The sequence below is a fragment of the Poecilia reticulata genome, chromosome 4 (assembly GCF_904066995.2).
Source record: "Poecilia reticulata chromosome 4, P_reticulata-male-v2, whole genome shotgun sequence".
NCBI lineage: Eukaryota > Metazoa > Chordata > Actinopteri > Cyprinodontiformes > Poeciliidae > Poecilia > Poecilia reticulata.
This window is the reverse complement of record NC_088833.1, coordinates 7,957,652-7,981,625: the sequence shown is the minus strand read 5'-3', so window position 1 is coordinate 7,981,625 and position 23,974 is coordinate 7,957,652. Positions and strand designations below refer to the sequence as shown.

The following is a 23,974-nucleotide window of genomic DNA, read 5'->3' as shown; positions in this document are numbered from 1 at the left end:
TAGAGGGGGAGATTGTTCGCTTCAGTTTATTTCTTCAATAACTGAGAGTACATTTATAACATTTAAGTTCAGCAGATGATAACAAGGCGTTGAGTCTTCTGACTGATTCCCTGATTTGTTTTCAATGTGAGCAGGTGCTCCTAAACTCTGCAAGGCACCTCAGTTGTCTCAAACATCATCGTTCAGGTCAGCTTCTTGGCACAAAGGTAAATATAATGTACTGTGCAAAAAGTCCTCAGCAGCAGGAGAAAGGAAAGCTCTTCAGGAAGTTAAAGCAAGCGATCAAGAACAGGTCCCAGATAACTCCCAACATTTCTAGAAGATTTTTTTTTTAAATAGTACAACCTAATAAAAATGTGGAATTTATATAATTTTTCTGGAATAACTGCATAAAAAAACAACCTGTGACAGGCATAAGACACAAATCTCATAGCAAAACACGATCAAGTGTGCAACAGGGGTGCTGAAATCACACCAGTTTGTATTCAGAGACAGAAAAGTGAGCTTTGATTCACAGAAATGAGTTGCATTTAATTTTATATTTCAAAATATAAAATTAAATGGCACTAAAAAACCCCAACAAATCAAAACATTGTTGTAAATGGTCCACATGTGTATTCTGTTACATAAGGCAGCATTTTAAACATCAAAACTTGCTCCTGTTGCTGGATTTCAACACAAAGAAAATAAAAAGTCTTTATCGTTTCATGATCCGGGTGAACGGCGACCTCTGCTGGCGGCAGAGATTAACACAGCCGTTCGCTTTACTCCTGAATTATACGTGAAAGGCAACCAAACATCTGATATTCCAGCAACATTTTGATGCTGAAAATGCTGCTGCGACTGTAAGACTGGTGAACGGCTCTGCAGGCATGATGAAGTTCGGAGTAGATTGCATTCAGCTGATCATAAAGTCAAGTAAAGTGGAGAAGCAGGTTTGGATAAATGCTGAGAAAAGAGAGGCAGGAAGGAAGGGAAGGTGAGGAAGGCGTGTGGAGAGGCTTATCAGAGGTTCTGCTGGAGGAAGTGCAGCAGGCTGATCTCATAATGCTCCCCGGACTCCGGACACCTGATGCTGTGGCGCTCGTTGGGATAAATCTGCAGAAACGGTAAAAGAAAAATACATTAAATGATGCGTTTGATGCACAAGGAGAAAACAAGTCCTTTCAAAACATCTGGCAGCCATTTTGGACATTCCAGCTCAGCAAGATTGTATTCAATCAATAAATGATCTCAAGTTATTTTAAACCATTTCTGCTGTTTTGTTATGTTTGTGTTTTTTGTTTACTTGAAAAATCTGAATGAAACTAATTACTTTTAAACATTTGTTCCTTCATCTTATGGTACTGCAACAAATTCAAGACCATCAAAATGAAACATTTTAAAGTATAAAATGTAAAAGTTAGAATGTGGCCTTGAAATGTTTTTGGACATCTTAGCGTTCAAAACAAAATCTACGCTACGCTAAAAAAGCAACTAAATACTGATAAATAGTGAGTTTTTTTTACACAAAAATTAACTAATTTCAAAACTCAAATTATTAATGTTTGCTGCAAATTTATGTTGGATATTTTATTGAAATGAGGCTCCAAACTTAAAACTGTTAAAAAACAAACTGGATGAACAGATGGATGGATGGAACATTTAGAAACAGGCCAATGAATCCAAATCTCTTTCCAGAATCTCTTTTGCTTTTCCAAAAACAATCTTCACTCATCCGACTCCAGATGTTCCAGAGGTTCTGATCCGGAGTCGGTCTCCGTTCCTGGTTAAAATCTTTTCTCCAGTCAAACATCAGCGCAGGTTTCATCAACGTACCTGAAGGCTGTACGGCTTTCCTGCTCGGATGAGCTGAGACACCAGGAAGTTAGTGTGGAAGAAGTGAACATTCTCGTCTAGAAACCCGTGAAGGATCAGCAGTCGGTTCGGCCTGCAACGCGCACAGAGATGCATGTCGGCCATTTTTATTTATTTACAGACTCATTAGCAGTAGCGGTTACCACTTAGTGGCATTACTGCTGGTAATATAAAACAAGCATCAGATTTACTTAATTGTCAAGCCAACCTCAAGAAAACTTGTAAAATAAAATATTTTCTGTGAAAAGTGAATAAACAGACTAAGTGAAATCTAAAAAAAAATCTCTTTCTGCATTCAAAATGGCTAAATCTGTCAGTAAGTTTTGGTGGAGTCCTGAAGCAATTAATCTGATTGTCTATTAAAATAATCATCAACTAATTTAGTCATTGATTAATTATCAACTGTAGCAAACAGACTCAAAATTTAATCGAATAAAAACACATTGAAGCAATACAGACTATATTTAATATAAAAAAAACCTTCCTGGTCTGTAAATATATTCTACCCAGAAACTAGTGACATAGTTTTAGCTTCACCTCATTCAAAGTCTGTAAAAAATAATCTCCTTTAGGTGCATTTGCTGTCCAATTATTAGTCAGATAATCAAAACTAAATCACCAGATCAGCTGTGGGCTGTATTGATAAGTTTAGCATCATTTGCTACAAATTATCAAATGTTCACTAGAGGAATATTACGATATTGCACTTCAGGCAATGAAATGTTAATTTTCTTATTTAGGAACTGAGCTGTTTATTTTGGATCTTTTAATGTATTTTCAAAATGTTTAATCAATTAATGAAAAACCTACAGAATGTGCAAATCAATAAATAGTTCATTCAGGACTCATGAGGGTAAAAATGCTCCCCCGATGAGGCTTAGGCATCAATATAATCTGCTTAGGTAAAAGTTGTTTATGAAAGCGTGAGCTGGTGTTTTATTAGGAGGTCTCACTCGTTGGGAAGTTTGTCAACATGCAGAGCGACGGAGCAAGCTTCATATCCCTTCTGGTTTTTTTCCGGCGTGTCCAGATATCGCTCCGTGTAGCCGGTGTCATACGCCATCCACAGAGTCACCGGCGCTCCGGCGACGGCGACCTGATCAACACACAAAATGAACCTGAAATCACGTCTGATTGATCCTGCGTCAATTAGAGAAACACAAGTTACAGTAACACATCTGACGGAAGAGACTAAACGTTTCTGATTTCCTGCTGTCACCTTAAATATGTCCGGTCTGTGGATGAGGCCCATGAGGGAGAGAAATCCTCCGTACGACCAGCCGTGGATGGCGACGCGGCTCAGGTCCACAAACTTGTACTTGTCAGCAATATAGTGCAAACCCTCCACCTGGTCGTCAATCTCCACCAGACCCTGGATGAAGAGGAACCGATTATACTCACCGTTCTCTTCAACATCTAATTTTCTACACAGAACACTGGCAGCAGATTGGCTGGTGCAATTTTTTCAAAACAAATCTCTAAATTTGATGTAAGTAATGATTTACTAGGGCTGAAATGATTCATCAGATATTAATCGTCAACAAACTGAGTAATCAGAGTGGGGAAAAAAAATGCTATTTGCTGAAAAAATAACACAGAAATTAAGCCAAACTGTATAAAATTATATCTACAATCTACATTTAACATAAAAAAAACAGTCTTTATCTGTAAATATGTTCGACCCAGAACTCCTTACACGAGTTAATTTTTTGCTTTATCTGGTTCAAATTCTGTGGAAAAAAATAAAATAAAATCTTCATTTTGCTACTCTTTTATAATTGGCTAATCCAAAAAATAGTCCACAGATTAGCCCTACAATGCATAGATTTTAGGTCAAGCAGAAAAGACTAAGATTTTCAAATTTCTTCAAATTATCAAGTACACACTAAAGGAAGTGTTGAAATGTATGCAATGAAAGGAACAGAATTATTTATTTGCATATTTCAATGTATTTCTAGTATTGTATAAAAAGACTTAAATGATTAACTTTAAAAAATCTGATTAATCGTTAAAATAATCGATTAATCGATCACTAAAACAAACATCAGGTTTTTGAAGTTACCATTTTATCCTTCACAGCTCCTTCAAACTTGAGTCCTCGCTGGCAGGATCCCCGCCCGTCGATGACCAGCACCACGTAACCCAGGCAAGCTAGCGTACTTAGCCGCAGGTACTTCACTCCTTTATAGGAGTTATTCACCAGCTGCACCTGGAAGGAGAGCAAAGGGTTAATTCTACAACACATCTTAATGTAGCTTTGATCAGAGTCGCTTCACTAAAATGTGCTGCAGTTTTAGTCACAGTTCAGATCCGTTTAATCACTGCAGACACAAGTTTACAATTATTTCTGCTCATATTCAGTCTTGATTAATTTTAGTTGCATTTACTGAGTGAATGAAATCAAAAATAAAATGGAAAATGAGATGATGCACTTTAATGGTTTATAACTGTTCAGGTTTGCTGGAGCTTCTCCATATCTCCCTGTATAGAATGAATTCTGAAGAAAATGAACTAGTTATGTCATCACAAACAAGAGCGTCTTCATTCAGAAATTAAATTCTCCTTTTCTACGTATATTTATCACAGTACAATCTGCGTCCTGTTTAGATTTGAGCTTTTTAATTAAGACTTAGAATTTGGTCCCTTAGTAAACTGAAATGAATATATTGCAACAAGTTCTTAAATCTCTGAAACACTATTGGAATTAATAGAGGGTTGCTAGGTAACGGGCCGAGGCTTGGCTGGGGTTGCTAAGCAACGGTGCAGCGACTTTATGGAAGGTTCCTTTTCCAGACAATAAAAAAAATTAAATATGAACTTATTGCCAAAAAGCGGCTGGGTGGTTCTGTTAAGCGTTTGGAAGCAGTTGAGGCCCAAATGGAAGTAAAAAAATAAAATAAGAATTTTGTAATAGATCCTCTTTAAATCTGGATTGAGTGTACAGGATTATCTCAACAGATGAAAATAAACAGTTTTGACAATGGAGAGACTATATGCAAAACAGTTGGAAATCATCTGACATGATTAATCTAGTATTAATTTGTGGAAAAATCAAGAATAAAATGAGAGCTGATTGGTCTTCTTCCCTTTACATGTAGCTTTTTCTTTGTTCTGGCCACATATTAATATTTCAGACTAGCTGTGTACATTACAAAGGAGCCCTTCTTTGTTCTATTGATTGCAATGTTTATTTTAAAGTGGAAGAGATCAAACCTGAGGGCCACCGTAGACAAAAACAACAGTGGGATGCTTCCTTCCAGGCACCAGGTTGTTTGGTTTGTACAACATGCCGTAGAGCTCAAAGCCCGACTTCCCAGTGAAGCTAAAGATTTCTGGAGGCGGAGCATCAAAGTGGAACGCTAAAAACAAAACACAGGACGTTAAACTTCTGTCACATAGCAATATCTGCCATAAATATTAATCCTGCATTATGTTTGAGCTGAATTATCAACCATAATTAAATTAGTTTAAGATATAAAGCAGCACCAGAAGACTCCATCATGCTGGCCCAGAACTGAGGTTCTTTGTGCAGCGGGTCGCCGTCCCCGGCCAGCTTATAGATGTGAACACAGGGAGCGGTGGTCAAACTGCTGTAGTGGCTAATAAACATATCAAAGGTCTGTGTGGAGAAAGAAAGAAAAAGCTAAATTAATCACCCATAACATTTCAGATTTATTAAGAAATCAATAATTGGTTCCGGGCGATATTAAAATAAAATCCGATTTTTTTCATACACATCTGATTTTAATAATTTTTTTGTTTTGTTTTCTTTTCTAAAAAAAAGCTGCAAATCTCATAAAGTGGCTTTTATTTCAGTCATCTGTTCTGCGAGTTGTACAACAGAGCCTGGCTACAGGATTTTTTTTTTAATTAAGAGAATACAGTCATAATTATTAGCTGAATAAAGATGCATTTTTACCAGAAGAAATTAAAATTAATTTAATAAGAAAAAAATGATATGTCTTTATTCTCGTAATTAAAAGAAAACCTTTTAGCCTGGCCTTTATATTTTATATTTCATTGTCAAGATTAAAACACGCAAACAAGATGGCGACCCTGGGAGCGCTGACATCACTCTGATCTATGGAAACCAAAAGATTCCAGATTTTCCAAAAATCAAATCGTCAAAAACCATAAATCTGATTAATAAATAAAACTGATTTATCACCCAGCCCTATCTATAATCTACACAAGAACCAAACAGAAATATGTTTAACCGTTAAATGAAGCAGAGATCAGAGAACTCTACTTCTCAATTTCCTTCAAATTAAACATTTAATTATCTAAATTAACAGGTAAAATATGGCCTAATTCAAACCTCAGGCAGGAAACGTAAACCAGATAATTCATTTGTGTCAGTCGGTACCTGGCTCACTGAGCAGCTGTGGGAGAATCCGGGTTTGGTGAGTCTGACGATTTCACCCGGCGTCTCGTAGCTCACCACGTACAGGTGATGCTCCAGAGGAGAGTCTTTGGTACCCTGGAAGTAAACCAGCTTCGCCGCCTCGTCAACCCAAATCTGAGGGCTGCAAGACCGCTGCACCAAAAATCAGACAACAAGAACATCCAGAGTTTGTTACTAAAGAGCTTTGCCCTGTTAATCTAGATTAAATTTCATCATTTACATCAATTTACAGATTGGGAAGGCCTCTTTGAGAAGACACTTCCCTATATTTCACAGGTCTTGATGGAAAAATAGTTTCCACTTGGGATTGTAACAAGCAAACAATCAACTGTCAATAAATAGTTTAGTAGATCAAATTTCATCCAATCGATTAACTAACAACACCCACTCAGACCTTCTGGCTGTGATTTAGTCGCCATCCAGCAGAGGGCGCCACTTAAATGTCTTGGTGGATTAAGTATTTAATATTTTTCCTTTTTTTAGATTAAGCAACCCAATTCCTGTTTTATTTGTTTGAAAAATATGTCCAAGTTTAATAATGGGAGAAAAGAAAAAAAGTTTATTTTGAATTCATGACAGCTTAAACTGCTAAACTACTATGCACTTTTTAAAATTTATAAACTCCATGTTCCTTCTTGATGCAAGAAAAAAACAAGTTTAAAAAAAAAAAAAACAGCTGCTTATCATTTAATCAACTTTAGATCAACTCATTAACTGATAACTTGCATCCCAAGGTTGTACAAATAGCTTTACTTATTACAGGAAAATATTGACTTTATTAGCTGTAAAAGCTTGAGATGTTTACTAAAAGTTTAATTGGGGTGAAGCTTCACCTTTGCTCCATGATTGGCCAGCACCTCCCACTCCCCACTGGTCACCGTCACCTCCTCTTTAACTGGACACTTAAAATCATCTGATGGAAGAAAATGTCATATTTAAACCAGAATATTATAATGTTTCTTCTTCATAATGCTGCTGTGAGGCGTTACCTGCAGAGTGAGTGTATCCTTTGGCCCAGTCGAATTTGCCCCGCTGTAACGCTGCGGTGATCTTATACAGGTGGCAGAAGCCCGTTTTAGACTCGTTTACTGTGATGAAGGTGAACTCGTCATCAGACGTTTGGAGGAAAGGATGGAAGATGTCGTGCACCTGCAACACAAACAAACAGGGATGTTTGCGTGGATTTGTTCGATTTTTACCTGTTTGTTACCGTTAAATTCTTCAGATCAACAAATGTTAACATCTGACAGCCTAAATAAAAACTAAAGGTTGTTTTCAATGATGTTGGTGTCCGTGACATCACTGTGGATGAATATTACCTCACTCGTTTAATTCAGACACACTGGAGGGTTTACAAGCATGAATAGTCTGTTTTTTGATAAATATCTGCAATATATTTAAAGAACTATTATTTCATTTTTGTTTAATACTTTAAAATAAGGAGAGATGGAGATTTTTTTTTCCCAACAATGCATATGGATACATCTTCTTCTATAGTATGTTGGTACTTGACTATTTTATTTCCTCCACTTGAAATCACAATTGTGTCCAATAAAACTGATTTCTGACTAAAAACGTACAAACTAATCACAAAAAAAGGGAAAAAAGTAGTTAAAACACATTACTGGCTCTTTTGGGTCATTATTTTGTGGAAATTTACAGCAATTATTGCTGTAACTTACAGCAATAAACTGCTGTATTAATTAGTTATTAATAAATGTAATTTGTTATTAAATTTATTAGATATAATAAACACTTTTTTAAAGTGTTTGTTTAATCAAACACTTTTAAAAATGTTATTATATCTAATAAATTTAATAACAAATTTAAAATGTATTACTTTTTATTAAGAACCATTGTATTTCAGGAGCTGCAGACCCTCGTATAGAAGAAAATTTATCCATCCACTTCATAACATCCAAAAATGTTTAAAATCTAAAAGCAGAAATAAAATGATGGTTCTTTGAACTAATATTTTTAAATCTATTTTTCCTTTCTTTTTGCCATTAAGTTGGAAACATTCTTTCAGAAATCAGCTTTATTCGGCAGAAAAAGATTTTTAAATTCGATTTCAAGTGGAAGAAATAAAATAAAGTTATATTTCTCACAAAGATGAAGATAGAAGAAAATGTATCTGTTCACACTATTGCAAAAATGTTATATCTCTATTTTAAAATTTAAAAGCAGAAATAAAATGATGGTTCTTCAGCAGATATTTATCAAAACAAATAAAACTTAGTGTTATTCATCTGGACTGAAGGCAAAATGTCTCATTTAAAGATTAAGGCTGCAGATTCCTGATCTGAACTTTTTAAGTGTGACAGAAAATAAAATCTATAACACTAATGTTTCTTTAAGCAACGTTTAATTTTTCTGCAGTGCAGCTGTAAGACAGTCCGAGACAAATCTGTGGTCAGGAGCTCACATTGATCCAGATGTCGCTGGTTTCTCTGTAGATGATGAAGGGATGGACCGAGTCGCCCAGAGCCTCCAGGCTCTCCTGTCGTTTCGCTTCGTCCTGGTGAGCCGGGACGAAAAGCGCCGGAGGAAGCAGGACCAGCTGAAGGTTCTGCTGCCGTCGGTCCATCATGACCGCCCACGCGCTGACAGAAACGGAGAGGAAGAGCCGTGACTCGCAGCAGGAAGCTTAGCTTAAGCCGTGAAGCAAACTGAGCCACGGTTGAGTTTTACAAACTTACTATAGGCCGTCTTTTGTCCATCCGGCTCTGGTGATGTACTCGACGTTGGGAAACAGGCAGCTAAAAGGAACAGGCAACACTTTCTCCTGCGTGCTGACGATCTGAGAAAGAAAACGGCGTCACATCAGTCGAATCTTCGTCTGGACTTCTAGGTTAAACCTACAACGTAACGAGGACTCACCTTTCCAACGCTGTCTGCCCTGATTTCAGCGAGCTTCAAAGTGATTTCAGGATTGTTACTGCCTGAAAAGTAATTAAACTTTGTTACATAACCTGCCAACGGTTCTTGGCAGCAGCTTTGTGTTTTAAATGGCACATTGCTCTCTGCTGCCTTACAGCTGCAGTACTATAAAATATGTTTTTACATATTTGTTTACATTTCTGTGAATAATATGAGACAGATGATCTGAAAATATCGATATCCTCCACATACTCCATGTGCTAACATTGCCATCAAAAACAACCAATCAGAACCAGGAGGAGGGTCTTAGTGCTGTCAGTTAACCTAGCGAACGCACTGCTAATATGCTAATGACGGAAAAACAACTCACTATTACAGAAAACCGTTTATACGCCGTAATTTATTGCCTTATCAAAACAGATAAATACTGCAGCTTTAACCCCAGTAGTGCCTTTTTTTTTTTTGACAAAATGCACGTAGTAAGAAAGTAGCGTCCAGCCCACTACAAGTTTACACTTACTCAAGACAGATGCAAAAAAGGCTAGCTAGCAAGTATAGCAGTTTGTTACTGGTAGCATTAAAGCCTTGAATAAAGCCTTGATGTCTGCAAACCTTTGACTTATATACAAGTCCAATAAGAAAAAACCTAAAAAGCCACAACAAAATTTAAGATCTGTGATTTATGTATCTAAGACCAACAATTTTCTTTCACAAATTTAAGACATTTTAAGGCCTTAATTTTAGATACACACGTTTAAGGCTTTTTCAGGATGCATGGACGCCTTGTAAAAACAAGAAACAACATTGATCAAGTACCAAACAGACGCCTAGTGTTTCTTGTGTGCTTGGTTAATTAGATTCTGACCTGCCTGTATTTCCCTTGTGTAAATAAAACCTGAAAACATGACTCTGGTTCATAGACAGGAAAGTTAGTTAATCTGATAAAACCAGAGTTATTTTTGGCCTTGTACCTGCGCGTGGGTATCTGTAGACGTCGGTTTTCCGCTCCTCCAGAGCCGGAGATGGAACATGGATGATCTCCACCTTCGACTCGTCCACCTCCTCATACAGAATCTGCAGAGTTTTACCGCCATCAGGCTCTGAGTCAAAGAAAAACACAAGCAGAAAAACGTTAGGCAATCACTGAAAAGGTAATTTATTTCAGTAATTTAATTAAAAACAGATTGCAGTTGATTACACTTAGAGAAATTAATTTTCAGATTTTTATTTCTGGTTATTTTTCTGCTTTCTTTCTAAAGAATATTTTTCAAAAGGGAGGAAATATTTTCAAAAAGTGACTTTTATTTCAATCATCCTGTTAGCTGTACAGCAGAGTATTTGGGCAAGACTACGAGAATTTTTATTTAATTATGAAAATAGTCAAAATGTTAGCAGAATAACGTATTAAAATTAGGAGCAAATATTTGTTCTATAAATTTATGTATGACTTTCTCCATTTTAAATTAAAATAAATTAACTTTTCAATGATGCATTTATGACTAAAATAGAAAACTGTTCACCTCTAAATTCCTGCCAAAAATATAAATAATAAATTGAAACAAATTTGTAATTACAGTTCTGAAAACATCAAAACATTAAAAAAAACACACACAAAAAACATGATGATATTTACCTTCGCGTGCGGCTGGAGACCACCAGTAACCAGTGAAGCGATCAAACTCTTCCTGAGTGACAAACGTGGCGACCCCGGCTGATTTAGGATCGTCTTTAGGGTTATTAATACCTGCAACAACAAAAACAAAATTAAAATAACACATTTAATAAAGGAACAAAATGTGATCTGATCCAGTCCGGACCTTTATGGCAGAATGTGAGTCTCCTCTCTTCTCCGGTCTCTGTGTTTGTCACCCAAATGTCGTTGTTGTTGATGAAACCGATGAAGTTGGGGTCCCCAGGGCAGATTTTGGGGTCCATACGTGTGCCTGAATTCTGGCTCTTGATCTCTATGGGGTTCATCGGAGAAGTCTGGAAAAACACAAGCCAAACAACAAAACTGTATTTTATTTTTATCAGTAATTTACAGAAGATCAGAACTTAAAAATATCTAAACGCTGCGAGGAGAAACGAGCAAAAATAGATGACTAATTCTGCAGACAATGGAGCAGAAAAATAATTCACAATTATCCTGACGTCAGTGTGTTCAACATCACAAATGCCAATTATTTCTATATTACATTTAAGTTTCATGTCCAAACTGGAAGTTTATTTTTAGCTGCTGATGGAAAAAAGTAAAAGTAAATCAAAGTATTGATGAAAGGGGCTGAAAATAAACGCACATTACACTTTTATACTTTTATTTGTTTAAAAGAAAAAAAAACATTTTAAACAACATCTTGTTTTTATTTTATTTAGCAATTATGCTATTTTGTGTTAGCATATTAAGGTTATAGTTATAACATGACCAAATGTGAAAAAGTCTGAAGAGGTTAGAATATATTTAAAAATTTTATGTAACATTTCATTTTTGTTATATTACTATTCAACATTTGAGCCATACAAATTAAATAATTACATCTGTTTTTATTAAAATACATAATATTGTTAGAACTTTTATAAAAATCTGCCTGTTAACAGAAGTATTTATGTCAAACTATATATTGTACAAATTATTTTACATCTCTAAGGGTTACAAAGTTCAAGGACAAAGTGAGCAAAGTGCTGAGCATAAAGGCAGAAAACTGCACAGCATGTTTTCTCTACATGCTGATGAACCGAGGGAGTCCCTCCAGTGGGAAAAGCTTCAGCTGCAGCGAACAAAGCAGCAGCAGGAGTTTCCCTGGTGGCCGTAACGACCTTTTTATATCTCTATGCGCCTGCAGAAAGGAAACCTTCAGGGTGCAAAAATAAGCAGCGCTCCTTTTGACTGGAGGCATTTCCTGCTCTGTCATTACGAAGGACCCAAGGATCCGTTCATCAAATTAAATCAGTGACTGCTCTCTCAAATAAATCGCTTTTTACATTTTTACCCTGGATAATAATCTGTAAAAATGTATTTTTCCTCCAGAGTTTCTGAGCTAAATGAACTACAGATGTTTAAAATGCATCTGCAGAACCAGAACCAAACATGGAGAAGCAGCATCCAGCTTCTATGCACCACAAATCTGGATCAAACTTCCAGAAAACTGCAAAACAGCCTAAACACCGACTGCCTTTAAATCTAGACTAAAAACCCACCTGTTTGGAGTTGATTTTGAAAAATAGTTAATGAAACATTAATCAATATTTTGATGCGTAACGACACCACTTGACAAAATGTAATGCATCAAAAGCTGGCAGTGTGCCATGACTTTATAAAAACACAACGTAAAGCACTTCAAACTGCCTTGTTGCTGAAATGTGCCAGACAAATAAACCTGATTGATTGACTGATGGATAGAAATAACACCTGTCATGAAAATGAAGAAGTCTTCATGAATGTTTATGACTGATTTCATTTATTAATTACACTTTTGATGCAACTTTGAATTAAAATTCTCATTATTTACCGGATGAACCTCATAAACATTAATGACATAAAACCAAATATTTTAACTTTCCAAAGATGACGACTGCGATGCAATGGACTGGATTTCTCAGCTCCAAATAAACCCAAAGGAGTCCTGAAATTACGTATTTGTGCTTTAACTCACGATGAAAGAGTTGCTGGCGCCGTCCCGACAGTAGTACAGGCTGCTGTTGGCCTGGAACAGGAAAAGCCCGCTGGGTTGGTGGTAGTCATAGGCGGTGATGCCAGACACCCCCAAACGTTTTCTCTCTCGCAGCAGTTCCTCCTCCCGAGAGAAGCCCCCGTGGTGAGGACTGGCCTGGGGTCAGAGGTGACATAGAGCGTGACAAACCAGGCCGATCACAGCGAGGTCAGAAAGCGTTTGCTCAGAGGGTTGGAGAAAAAAAAAAAAAGAAACAGCGGGACAAGACGAGACACAGCAGCTGCTTTCTGTTTGCTCTACTTTAAAATATTTTTCATCTAACCACTTAAACTCCTTCTGTATAACATTAAAATATGTAAAAAGATGCAAATAAACAAATGAATTCCCTTTTTAAATAAGGAAAATAAACATTTTACTCCCTAAAGTGCTATAAAAACAAACATTCTTCTAACATCAACTTGTTTTTGCTGAACATTAATACAATGTAGAGTTGATCTGTTTGTTTAGTTTTTGATAAACAGATTAATAACTGAATAGCAATAAAAACAGATTTTTTAAACAGAATTTGAACTGGTTGAAGCTAAAGCTAACACTTGAGGTCTGGATAGAACATTTCTACAAACAGGATTTTTTTTTATCTTAAATGCAAAATGTATAAACTTTTGTACAGTTTTTGTTCTGAAACTTTGTTTTGAGTCTGTATACTTCAGTTCACGATTAATCGATTACTAAATTAGTTGACGATTAATTCAATAACTGATCACAGATGTACCACCACGACCTCTCTTTACCTGAAAATGGTCCAGCATCGATTTCCATGACAAAACGAGCAGCGCGTCTTTGCGGACCTTCTTGGGAATGTCGGAGTAGAGCAAAGCATTTTCTCGGCTGGCGTAAGGCATTCCTGTCGGGAAGAAACACCAGAGATCTGTCAGATCAACTCCAGATAACGGTGGCAGAAGTTTCTAAATAAAATCTCATTTCTGTCCAGGTTTGTGAGCCTTTAACACTTAATGATTCATAATTAAGTGGTTTGACAAACACTTAAAAAACTGAAACACAATCCGACTGATTGGCCGCCGATTGCTTTGAAACATTAGACATTAAATGAAACGTTAAGAGTTTCCCGTTTCTTGCAGCAGACCGTCTGACCTCGATTAACACCGAATGGAAAAACTGAATTATGCCTACAAAGCACAAATTGTGTCCCAGTGTGTGTTCCCCATTTTCTCCAGCTGCACACAGGAAGCAGCCTGCGCGGCTCAGCGGACATGAAACGGGTTCGTAAACAGAATCAGGCCGGATTCTCTTGACGCACATGACTGGATCCACAGAACCAGCAGAAGACACCAGAACATTCAGCTTCTAGATGTATTATGGGCTTTATTTTAATGCAGTTTCTGACATTTACTTTGATTCCTATTTCAAAGGCAAACACAAAACGCTCAATATTGTAAGTTTTGTCAATTAATTTGTTGCTTTCCCTTCCTACCGAGTTCAGCCTATATGACATTCTAGGAGAACAATAATAGTTAGTGGAGCAATTTTATGTTAACAGTGGCATTTTCTCATTTTCTTTTTTTAATTATTATTTCACAAAGGTTTTCTGGGCGTCCAAAGTGTGGCCTGGGGGCCATTTCTGGCCCTCAGAGCAGCTTAACGTGGCCCCTGGATGCAGGTGAGGATTGATTTAAATGGAGACGATGCAGATGGTTTGAGATTTTCAACAACAAATATTGAAATCTTAAATCACGATAAATAAACTGTCCCAGAAATGACGGCGGTAAACGATAACACTGTTTGTTGCTTTGAGACCTTTTTCAAAGGTTCTTGCTCTCAAAGACCAATAAACTTTAATTTTGTGATGAGCTGTTAACACTAGAGCTGGAAGATATTTAAAATATTAAAAATTAATAAACAAAACAGAAATAAAACCACACACGAGCAAAACCACAAATAAAATGGATTATAATGTCTCTAAACAAACTTTACCTTCAAAAACATAATAATAACCTGAATTGAAACAATAAGTTTACTGTAATAATTTTAATTTACCATGCAGTATACTGATTTTCTTACTGAGACGCGTTCAAAATAAGTCTTTCTTCCATTATTTGTTATTATTATTTTTGCTTTCATTTTAATGAAAGCAAAATAAAATGGGCCACAAATCTCCAGTGACTTTTTACTCAAAAACAGACGTAGTCAAACCCAATAATTAAAATCAGCCAAATACAGTTAAAGGTTTTCAAAGATATTTCCTTATTTTTGTTGCTGAATAAATTGCAACAAAAATAAGGAAATAGTCCTTATTAACAATTTGTCCAACTTTGAGGCTCTTTTTGGACCTTTTTAATTAAAATAAATGTTACAATTGTTGCAGGTAAGAAGGAGTGAATTCACAAATTATTTTGTATTTTTAACTGAAAGAAATGAAAATAAACTGTGGCTCCTTGTGCAAACATTTTGGACAACAAAACAAACTGTTGCTATTTTTCTCTACCTCGACCCTATCCAGAAATAAAAACCTGTTTCTGCTGGTTTGCGCTCTTACCGAGGTAGTAGATGCGGTGGGAGTGCGGACTGGCCTCGTCCTTCTGGACGAACTGGAAGTCGTGCGGCGCCTTGTTGATGACCATTCCGGTGTTTTTGCGGCTGCTGTGGATGATCTTCCGCAGGCCGTCCCAGGAGTGTTTCTCCACCTGGAACTGGGTGGGATTCACGTCCTCCATCTCCACCACCTCTGTGCTGTCTGAGAGCTCATCCACTCCCGTCATGCCTGCCAGTGAGTCTCTGATGCTGCCGACACAAGAAGATTTATCTAAACACTGGATGCTGACATACCGATGCTTCCATTACCAGGCCTTTATCAATTCTCAATATGTCAGTAATTTGAAATAATGTTTCTTAAGAGGAGGACAGGAGACAGGGATGAAGGGAACTACTTTTTCTTCCGCCTGGTAAACGTGTAAAGCGTCCTGCTGCTCAGTCACTCAGACTCAATGACAGATCATAGAAGAAATCAAGCATGGAGATATTTCAGCTTGCATTTTTATAGTTGTTCATAATAATTAATGCTTTATTTCAGTAGTACCAATTTATTGTTCTTTTAGTTTGCAACAGCTTATTCTTTTAAAGATTTTTCTTTGTTGTTAAAAGAGGTTGGCTGTAGTGAATGAGGCTTCAACTTCAATGTACTTCTGAGTTTAAAATGAAGAGGGATGTCTAGTATATTTTTATGAAGCCAAGATTTTAAATAACGAAATGTTTTTTTGTTTTTTTTTAGATTTAACAGGAAAATTAAATGTTTTTGCACAAATTACCGGTATTAGATCGGTATCAGATTCAATTTTACCCAGTATCAGATTGGAAAGGAATCGGTGGTGTCGAACATCACGACTAAACATCTTTTTGAGAATCTTACCAAGAAGAGTATAAAACTAGAATCGTAAAAATGGATTGATTTGTGATACTAGAGCTGCAGCAAATGAGAATCTGAGTAATCAATTATTCTGACGATTAAACAAATGAAAAAACTGTAACATTCTGCAGATTTTTCATCAAAGCCGTTTTTATACAATATTAGAAACACGTTAAAAGATAATTTATTCTCTTTTTAAATAAGAAAATTAACATTTTATTGCTTAAAATGGAACAACAGTATTCCTTTAGTGAGAGCTTGATTATTTGCAGGTAAAAAAAAAAAAAATACTTCAAGCAACATGTGAAACGTTTCGACTATTTCTTTGTAATAACAGATTAATAATTAGATTTTAAAAAGTTGCTCAATTGGATTTTTTAAAGAATTTGAGCCACTTTAAGCAAAATCTTTTCCACTTGAGGAGTTCTGGGTGAAACATATTTACAAAGAAGGTTTTTCATCTTAAAATGCAAGTCGTAATATATTTTGTACAGTTTTTGTGTTGTTTTTTCAGCAAATTGCCTTTTTTAGCAGTTTGAATACTCCAGTTAATGATTAATCAATTACTAAATTAGTTGATTCTTATTTCCATAATTGATAATAATCCATAATTTCAGTCCTACTTAAAACAATGTAAAACAATTTATGTACGTATATTCTTTTAAATAAATGAGAAGTGGAACCAGATAAATAAAAACCTCTCACCTTTCCTGGCCGTCTTCTGTTTTGTCGTCGGTTTTCAGCCTCTTTATCTTGTGCATTAACTGTTTAACAACCTTGATCCAGATCCGACCACCTGCAAAACGAGGTGATGACATGAAAATTATAGAAACGAAATAAAAAGGCTTGTTCTGAAATAACAAGCATTTCTAAATGTTTACAGACGGAGCCTAACGGAAAGCTACTTTTGTGACACATTGGCACAGAACCAGAGCCTGATATTGGGGCTGGGCGATACAGCTTAAAAATAAAATCTGATTTTTTCATACCATATGCAACTTTAATCCGTTTTTTTTTCTCAGTTTCTTTTCTAAAACGTTCTTCTTTTTGAACTAAAATATTTTCAATCTTCTCTTCTGTGAGTTGTGCGACAGAGTATTAGGACCATGCCTTATAGTCAGAATTTGAGCAATGATAATGTAATTTTACCAGAAAAAAGTCTGAAAATTACAAGAAAAAAATGGCAAAAATGTAAACATGCGAAGAAATCAGCTCAGTTTGTGGTTCTGTCTTCAAAATAGATTCTCTTTTAAAGTCCTGCTGCTGATAATAATTTGATAACCTGTTGAAATATTTTTTCTTTTCTTATCTGTAAAACGAAAACCAAAATATAACTTTTTTTTATTTTTCATGTTGAAGCTATTACTATTACTTAATTCTACTAATATTGCAACGTTATTCTGGTAATATTAACACTTTATCCTCGCATTATGTCGACTATATTCTTGTAATATTATGACTTTATTCTTGTAACTGAAATAAAATTTTTTTTAGCTTGTATTCCATCGTAAAGTTGATCTAAATTCAAAGTCCAAATAAACAGAAGCTGTAAAAAACACTTGTGGAACAAGATGGCCGCCCTGAGTGCGCTGACATCACTCTGAGAAACCCAATAAGGGCATTCGTGGGGAAAATAAATGTTCGAAAAAAATTGCCCTTCAAAAACCAAAACTGTGATTAATCAATAAAGTGGATTGATCGCCCAGCCCTACCTGATCAAATGCTGAAAACAGTGACAGTTCTCCCTAAGCTGCTTCCTGGAGGATCCAGTCCTCTTCAGCTGATCGTGCCAATGTTCTGGTTTCTCACCATGTGTGAATCAGCAGCAGCGCCCTGACAGCTTGACGTCTGTGTCACAACGGTGGTAAATATTACACTGTAACTCCATATTGTACTGCAGGATGTCTCCTGCTGCCTGTTTCTGGCCTAAATGACCTGGAAATTCAGCTTCATTTACCAAAATAAATCAGCTAAATGATTGAATTATTAACACTTTTTAAGTACATCTGAATAGGTTTAGCAAACCAATGGAAAATCTTGTTTAAGTCGAATTAAAATCCATTAAAATATTTGTAAGCATAAGTTTACATACAATTAATCTACATAATATGTTGCACTTAATGAATTGAGTTGCTGAAATGCATAAACCTTTTAGTATTACTCTCATTTATTTTTTATGGTAGGCCTCCAGAGCCTAAAATGGTTCTTAATAACTGGCTAAAAATGATTAAGAACCAATTTTTGAAGATAGATATAATTTAAAAAATGTACATTGATTGAAATTCAAATGTATGACACTAAAAGTAACAATAATACATTTTATAATCTGTTTTCTTGTCATTTTGTTTACACAATTTTCCATAGAAGGAAATATATCCATCTTCTTTTTGCAGAAGTTTTATGTTTTTCTTTACTTAATAAACTAAAAACAATTTTCAATATCTACCATTTCTCAACAAAAACTCTAAATTTTCTCTATTCAACAGATCATTTTACATTTGCAGCTCTAGGTTTTAACAAGCAGGACTGAAGACAAAAATGGTTTTTCAGGTGTTAAAGGTTACAAACTGACTACACACTCGAGTGAATATGAATAATTATGATTCATTTTTGTTGATGTAAACCTATAGTTTGTACAGAATAGAGTGTTAGATTTTAACAGTTTATCAATGTGAAACTTCCTCAGCTTTTATCCATTCTGAATTATGACATTGAAAACAATCTCAGCAGGAATATAAACTCAGTTTGACACTCCGGTAAAACTTGAAGTGACTCTCTGAGTGACAGGAAACATCTGATTGAAGGTGTCCCGTCACTAAACCATGACAAACGTTCTTATAAACCCGCTCCGGGTTCTTGAAATTTCGGTTTCGACCCAGTCAATGTATCATCAGCCGTTGAGTTTTAAGCTAGCTAGCACAACACGCACAGTTAACAGGATCAAAACAGATGGAAACGGAGTTAACGTCGTTTACACTTTCTGCCCACAGACCTTGAAAGTTTGTCTCCTCCTCTCGGTTTAGGTGTTGTGGTCCAAGTGGGGAGTCAGAGCCGAATAAGCCGATGAAGTGGGCAACTTTCCCGGAGAGCAGCTAGCCGCTCAATGCTAATACGTGAGCAACGCGGAAAGAGACGGCGAGTGGAAATCACACTGAAACCTTTACCCCGGATATATTGGGGCACGGAAATTCAGCAATGAAAAATTATTTAAAACATTTTTAAAAAAAGATTATGTCAAATACACCTTGAATTTATGATTTATTAGTCTAAATTTAAAAACAATAAGTCTACTTTTAACACAAGAAATCTTTCTTTTTTAATTAAATAATAAATCTAAGTATGACTGCTGTTGTAGTTAATGGTAATTTGAGTAATTCCCGATATAAATACCCAGCCAACACACACATGTGGAGGCCAATAGAAGAGTAGCAGCCAGGGCTGGATTTACAAGAATGTGGGCTCCTGGGCTGAGGCCATTTTGGTGCCCTAACCACTGAGGAAAAATTATTTTACTCATGCAAATTAAAGTACATTAATAGGTAGTCTACAGATCAGTAGGTGTGAATTGGTGCATTGCAAGTTTAAAGGGGTAGCATTGTGTAAAATTTGCTTTTTGAGCTTTAGATCATGTTATAATGTTACTCCCTCATCAAAAACATACCTGGAGTGTTGCCTTAATTCTTTGCATGAAAAGTAATTTAATCTCCCATGGGAACCATTCAGCTGCACAAAATCCCTGGGTGGACCCAACATCACCTTCAGGCACTGCAGTTTCCAAGCTTCCGTCTTCAGGCTCGCCCATTAGGCTCCTTCAGACTAGTCACTAGCAATTAGCAAACACATGGTGGATCTTCTGAGCTCATTACAGGAGCTACTTCTCAGTGCAATACTGATAAAAAAGAGTTAAAAGACATTGATATGACTTCCTGAAGGCAAAGTTTTAGAAAGAGCAGGAATTTTTAAAGAGACAATGTTCCAATTTCAAGGCATTAAATCAGGAAGTACAATTACTTTTAAGTCATATTTGATATACAGCATTTTATAAGAACTGAAGGTATCAAGTCACTTGATGGGATAAATAAACCACCACACACAGGATACCATTGAAAATGGCATTTTACGCTAATTGCTTGATGAACTTGTCCAAGGTAGCAATGATACATCGATCCAAAGCTCTAACAAGTAAGCTGGAGAAAGGTTTTAAGATGTATGCCTCGTTATACATTCACAGATACGAAGGTGAGTTTTACTTTCTTTAAACTTTGTGGCTAACATTATGCTAGTAGGCAATATTCTCAGATATTTTTGTTGTAAAAATGTGCTATTCAAGTATCTAATCATTCTAATGAACAATATATATATATGTTTTACCTTATTTTGTATTTATTTTTCAAATATTATGTGTGTTTATTGTCGTTAGTGCCAATCAGAGTACCGGGAGAGATTACAGTTCAGGCTTTTTGCTTCCGAAGCATGAGGAAACACAACAAGCCCCATAGTTTAAAAGTAGGGCAGCACTGGTAATTGTCAGAGTTTGAGTTCAGTTGACTGTTCAGGTTCAAAGTTGTTGCTTTTAGAAAAATATGGCCGTGTTCCTTAAGGTCTCCGTGTAATTTAGTTTTATTACTTTTGCATGCTTCTTGTGAAGCAGGACGGTGTTTACAGCAGTGTGTACAGACGGATCAGTTGCTCGGCTGTCTGGCTCTGGTCTGCTCTCTCATTCCCATACATTCGCTCTTTCAGGCTGAAAACGGAAGTTTTTCCATGGAAAAACACAGGACGGCTCCTTTATTTACCATCAGTCTCCCTCCGGTAGTTTAGGCTGAAGAAGCTGATCCGGAGTGAAGTGAAGCCTGCAAACTTTGCTGTGCCGCCTTAGCTTTAACTGGTAGCGACAAATATTTACAAGCCGTCTTCTTAATTCAGGATCGCTTGGAAATCCATGAAAACTTATAAGCCCATTATGTTGGGAAGATAACATTCATAGTATTGCTTTATTTGCGTCTGAAATACGACTTTGTCTTTTCTAGCTGTCCGGTAACTCAGAGCGGAAACAAGTAAGCCGGATTTCGCTCATGCGGATGTGACGTCAACGCCGTGCGTGCTAAGAGCCCACCGTGGTGTTTTCTTTATAAGTAATATATTTCAGACAAATTATACAGTGGTTCATGAGTAAGTTTGCAGTGTTGAATATGTTTTAACTGGTATCATTAACGTTGTGTATTTTACCCATGTTTAATGTTACAATTGCTAACTGCTCATTGGGAGCTATAGTTCTGTTGTATGTTTTGGGTTATTTATTGTGTTTTATAGGGGAAGAAGCCGCTGGACTGATAACTACCAACTTGATTTTCCTGTTTTGTTAGAATAAATACAGTGAACCTCAGTGTGTGTCATGAAGTCTACCTACTGGACCTGAGATGGACATAGAAGAGATGCTCGTACCAAGGAGCCCAGTTTCATATTCCACCCATAAGAAAATGAGTTTTAAATATTTCTATCTAAAAAATTAAATTCCATAAGCATAAACTACAGCTGAATCAGCAGTTGTCATTCACAATTTATAATAGTCTTCAACAAACGCATTTAATAACTTTTTCCCCACAGAAACAAAACCAAACATTTTAATCTTAAAACATTTATTTTTGTAATAATTTGTCCTTTTTTTCCTTTTTGCATAAGTGCAAAAAATGCACCCAAAACAGCCACCTGAGGGAAGTCTACATCTTTAAATAAAAAACAAGCAAAGTGTACATTTATAGTACAAAATTCTCTTTTTTAAAAAAATTGCACAGTTTGTGTATAATATATATATATATATGTTTATATATATTATATATATTCATAATCTCCATTTTAAACAAACTTTAAAGGCTCAGAAAGTAAACAAAAATTCACCAAATGAAAAATAAAAACATTTTTTCCCTAGAATTTAAAGCTGAGAAAAATTTAAACCCTGTTTTTTTTCCATTTGCGTCCACCATAAATATACATATTTAAATGCAACTCTCTTTACATATAAGTCTCTGTGCTAGTGTTTCACCAGACAATCAAAATTATTGCAAAGTAGTTTAGGTCTACTATAAAACATGGGTGTAGGGGAAGGTGGGGGATAAAAGTTTCTTTCTGCTCAATATTTCTTAAATTATGCGAGAAAAAAAAAAAGAAAAATATCTTTTAAACCCTTTAAAATTTTCGGGAATCCTTGTTTTCATAAAAGATTTCTATCTCAAACTGTGTTATTTCAACATTCCTAACAAACAATCCAGTATTGCGTTGAGCAAGAACACTTATTTCCCTGACTTTTTTTTTGTTTAGTTTTGCTTTGTTTTTTTGTGGTTTCTGAACTTTACACCATGCCACACCGCCACAGGGAGGCGGTCAGCGTCGATAGGGGTGGAAGCCCTGTACGTTGTGGTTCTGCCCCCTGCCGAACGCGCTGGCGGCGGACTGGGCAGCGGCGGCCGGCTGTGCTGTGGGGGCTCCGTACGAGGCGGCCGGCTGGCTGGGGTCTCCAAAGCTGTGGCCGAAGGCTGTCAGGTCCTGACCGTACCCTAAAAACAGAAAACAGAAAGATAATAGTGATAACCTGGAGGTTTAGCAAAACTCCTTTAAAACTGCTACGTAAAACCAAACAAAGCAAAAAATTAAAGGAAAAATCCACCATTCCCCTTCTTACAGCTATACCATTCCCTTTGTTAAAGTATTTTTGAATTAGAATTTTGTTGGAAGAAAATATTTTATAGCTACACCTTGCTTTAAAGGAAAAATTCATACTTTGCACTGTTTAGTACTTCTTTTGGTTAATAACCGCTTCTTAACCTGCATTCAGATCAACCGTGATTTGGGCATCAGGGGCGTCTGAGTGAAGCTGATATCCTGCCCACAAAAATTACAGCAAACAGACTGGTTAGTGCTCCGTTTGTGCCATTAAAATATTCGTTTATGTTGCTTTGGTTTCTGAGATATTAAAAATAATTTTTTAATATCTCAAAATTATTCATATCTATCTAATCATTTTTTAATAATCTTGCTCAAAAAAAAACCAAAGTGGGCTACTTTAGTACTTTGTTTGTGCTGCACGTTTGAAGCGTTTCGAGCATTCAACTCGCTTCCAATGTGGCAGACGCTGGAACGTTTGACGCCGGACACGGAGCCTCAACCAATCAGAGACTCCACTACCTAACGGCCTGCCGTTGGCGTTCTGCTAGGATGTACAGACACCGATGCTAGGTAGAACACCGGTCGTCAAACTGGCTCGGTGAGACAAAAATAGTGCTGAAAGTGACGGTTGTCAGCGCCCAGCTAGGCTGTGAAACGCAAACTCAACACATCTGAATTATTTGGTGAATTCAAACACGGCACAGAGGAGCCTGACGACGACATTCTCCTGTTTCCAGTAAATAAAGGCCAAGGCGCTCTCTCAATATTTCATCCGCCATTGTTCAAAGTAACCAGTAGAGGAAGGGAAAAAGTCAACAGGCTCCTCCCAATATCACCTGTCGTTTGCGGTGCGACCAGAGCAAAAAATGTCAAGCGTCTGACTTCAAACTGCACTGTTCCAACATGAGGCATTCTTGAGTGCAGCGTAGCTCAACACTGCAAAAACACAAACTCTTACCAAGTATGTTTAGTTTAATTTCTAGTGTGAGTGTCTTAGTATACTTGAAACAAGGCAAAACTAACCTATAAGTAACTTTTCAGAACTTTTAAGTACATATTTCCTTAATATTGATAAAAACA

At 36.3% G+C, this 23,974-nt stretch overlaps 2 protein-coding genes across 6 annotated transcripts in view; both read right to left on the bottom strand.

The window, feature by feature from the left end:
- On the bottom strand, positions 1-19,384 carry LOC103463346 (dipeptidyl peptidase 9-like). 2 transcript variants are annotated; one of them, XM_081606141.1, is made up of 22 exons: positions 19,224-19,384; positions 17,944-18,079; positions 16,937-17,027; positions 15,365-15,609; positions 13,602-13,714; positions 12,793-12,966; positions 10,960-11,128; positions 10,776-10,886; positions 10,114-10,242; positions 9,143-9,204; positions 8,962-9,062; positions 8,688-8,865; positions 7,252-7,411; positions 7,096-7,175; positions 6,224-6,394; positions 5,344-5,476; positions 5,071-5,216; positions 3,920-4,066; positions 3,077-3,229; positions 2,811-2,953; positions 1,819-1,930; positions 1-1,098 (listed from the first exon to the last, which is right to left on the bottom strand). In XM_081606141.1, the coding sequence occupies exons 3-22, from the start codon at positions 16,990-16,992 to the stop codon at positions 1,006-1,008; spliced, it is 2,676 nt and encodes an 891-aa protein (XP_081462267.1). In that variant the 5' UTR covers positions 16,993-17,027; positions 17,944-18,079; positions 19,224-19,384; the 3' UTR covers positions 1-1,005. The 2 variants fall into 2 exon arrangements, with proteins under 2 accessions (XP_081462267.1, XP_008404857.1); XM_008406635.3 differs by lacking the exon at positions 17,944-18,079.
- Positions 19,385-21,853: 2,469 nt separating this feature from the next.
- Positions 21,854-23,974, bottom strand: part of dazap1 (DAZ associated protein 1) — a 35,293-nt gene continuing 33,172 nt past the window's right edge. For all 4 annotated transcript variants that reach the window (XM_008406638.3, XM_081606140.1, XM_008406639.3 and 1 more), the window contains one exon: positions 21,854-22,785. In XM_008406638.3, coding sequence (XP_008404860.2) covers positions 22,613-22,785 — 173 coding nt within the window. In that variant the 3' untranslated portion in view covers positions 21,854-22,612. The remainder of the gene's footprint in view (positions 22,786-23,974) is intronic.